This window comes from Vigna unguiculata, chromosome 5 (assembly GCF_004118075.2).
Source record: "Vigna unguiculata cultivar IT97K-499-35 chromosome 5, ASM411807v1, whole genome shotgun sequence".
NCBI lineage: Eukaryota > Viridiplantae > Streptophyta > Magnoliopsida > Fabales > Fabaceae > Vigna > Vigna unguiculata.
Window position 1 is genome coordinate 8,987,536 of NC_040283.1, and position 2,501 is coordinate 8,990,036.

The 2,501-nt window shown below is 38.0% G+C and overlaps 1 protein-coding gene across 1 annotated transcript; it reads right to left on the reverse strand.

Moving 5' to 3' along the window:
• Positions 1 to 200: 200 nt before the first annotated feature.
• On the reverse strand, positions 201 to 2,095 carry LOC114184106 (soyasapogenol B glucuronide galactosyltransferase-like). The gene has a single exon (XM_028071349.1). The coding sequence runs from the start codon at positions 1,948 to 1,950 to the stop codon at positions 469 to 471; it is 1,482 nt and encodes a 493-aa protein (XP_027927150.1). The 5' UTR covers positions 1,951 to 2,095; the 3' UTR covers positions 201 to 468.
• Between the last annotated feature and the right edge of the window lie 406 nt (positions 2,096 to 2,501).

A 2,501-nucleotide genomic window follows, 5' to 3' on the forward strand; every position in this document is an offset into this window, starting at 1 on the left:
TTCTTTATTGCAAGGATTTCCACCCCTATTAACATTATGTTGGTAGTATCCGGTGATATAATATTTAACAAAAAGTGGTGCTAACATAGAACAATGAAAAAACTTAATTTCTTTATAATTGTACACAATTGTGTAGTACCGACTTGTTTAAAAAAGTTTAGAATAAAAGAAAAATAATTTGAACAATATTCAAGTACTCAAAAAAGAACAACTCCTAAAATACTATAACTATATATTCAATAAACACTTACCATAGCACAATATTCCAACGGAAAGCCTCATGGATGTAAACCTCTCTTCTTATTACCTTATTACATAGACACAGAAAATTCACCTCAAGAACTGCTCCTCATAGACATTGTACTTGAGGCAACAACAAACACAAAGGAAAACTTGATTGAATGTTGGTAAATTTTATCTAAACTCATAACAAGCTTCACATCCTAAATCACCAAGATTATGAATCCACTATTTGAGGGGTCTGTGAATAGCAATCTTCAAAGATTTGAGCTCTTCTAACAACTGCATCAAATTGCAGTAAGAGGATCCACCCTTCTCTATACTCTTCTTGGCAGCATCACTAAGTTTTCTTGTTCTACTCCTCATTTCTCTGCTCTCTTCTTTTTCCATCAAATGCACCACAGCATTTGCAATCTCTTCCCTTCCCACATCTGCACAATCCTCCATGCCTGCCCATTTGTTTTCTTTAGCTCCCACCGGGACTCCAATTTTCAAGACTTCAACTATCAACTTCTCATTGTAAAATTGCTCAGCATAGGTTGGCCATGTAATCATTGGTAATCCAGCACTCACACTTTCCAGAATGGAATTCCAACCACAGTGAGTCAAAAAACCAGCTATGGCAGGGTGCTCCAATATCAGCAACTGTGGTGCCCAGTTCCATATGATATACCCTTTCTTGCTTTCTTTCATCTTCTCCTCAAACTCTTCAACAAAACTCTCTCCCTTCTCACTTTCATCATTTTTCCTTATGACCCAGATGAAACTATGGCCAGATTGATCAAGACCATGAGCTAGTTCAACAAGTTGAGAATGAGAGAACCTGGTGAGGCTCCCGAAACTTACATAAACCACAGACTCATTTTGCTTCGAGTTAAGCCAATTCAGCCATTCCGGCTCCAGTCCAAGATCCTCCGTGTGCCCTCTATTGCTCTTTCTTTCATCATCCTTGTTAACCCAAGCTGATACTGGTCCTACACTCCAGGATTTCCCCACAGTGCTCTTATAAAGTTTCTCATAATCGCCTTCAAGTTCACAAAAATCGTTGTACAGGGCTCCATAGCTTCTGCTCTCTGATTCATACACCGCTTCGAAAAATTCAGTGGCAGAAGACTGAGTTCTTAACCAAGGTTCTAGCTGAAGTGGGGTCATCTCTATGTTGTGGGGCAACTCAGGAATGGTAAAGCTGTGAGTATGAGAAAGCAACCCCTGATGAGGGTTGTGCTTCAGGATAGAATATTTGGCACAGGTGGAGAAGTAGCTGGAGCTGTAATAGTAAAGCCTTGGAATGCCTAGTTTCGCAGCAGATTCTACTGTCCAGGGATGCAACATATCAGTGACAAGACAATCTGGGTGTAGTTCTTGAAACAGAAGCTCGATTTGATCTTTGATCATTAATATTCCAAGCCTTAATTTACCAATGGTTTCTCGAGCAGTGGCATCTTTGGCGTTTTCAAGCCCTTGAGGAAGACCGAGTTCTGCTGCAGGGAATGGAAGCACTCGAGTTGTGATGTTGTAACCAGAGTTGAAATCAGTGTCTATGGCCTTTTGGAATGTGGAAGCATTGGCAGGGGTAGTGATGATGGTGACACTAACACCATGCTTCGCAAATATTCTTGCTGTGTCTACCATGGGAATCATATGGCCAGGTGCTGGAAATGGAAGAAAAATGACATTGATTTGGTTCTCTGGTTCGGCTTCCATTGACATAGCAATCGCACTGTTGAAGGCTGTGGATTGTGTGGTATGTAAAACAAGACTGTTTCTAATGTTACACGGAAAGGAATCTTTAGGCTCTTTGTCTATTCCACTTTTGGTGTAAGGATCCGTGTATTTTTTTTTTTTACATTGAAATATCGCATAATATAATTTTTGTTAGTTGTAATTTTATTTTTTGTAAAAATATAGTTAATTAATATTTGAAATAATAAAAAGAGATGTAGGAACAAGATAAAAATTTAATACTCGTTAAATACACAAATGAGATCAATTTTTATTTTACAAATAGAGATAAAATAGTGAAACGACACTCGTCTCATCTTATTGTGATCTCTATGTAATACAGTGAGAACAAATATTTTAGTGTTTTTATTATTAATATGAAGCTGCAATTAGTAATAATAGGTGCAGAACAAAAAAAAAACCTTTGTTTCATGTAGATATTTGAACCATCCCCATTCAACCGGGGCGCCTTCTCCTTGCACCTCCAAGAATTCTCCTGTACCCCCAAAATTGATTTTTATGTCTTTATTTAATATACC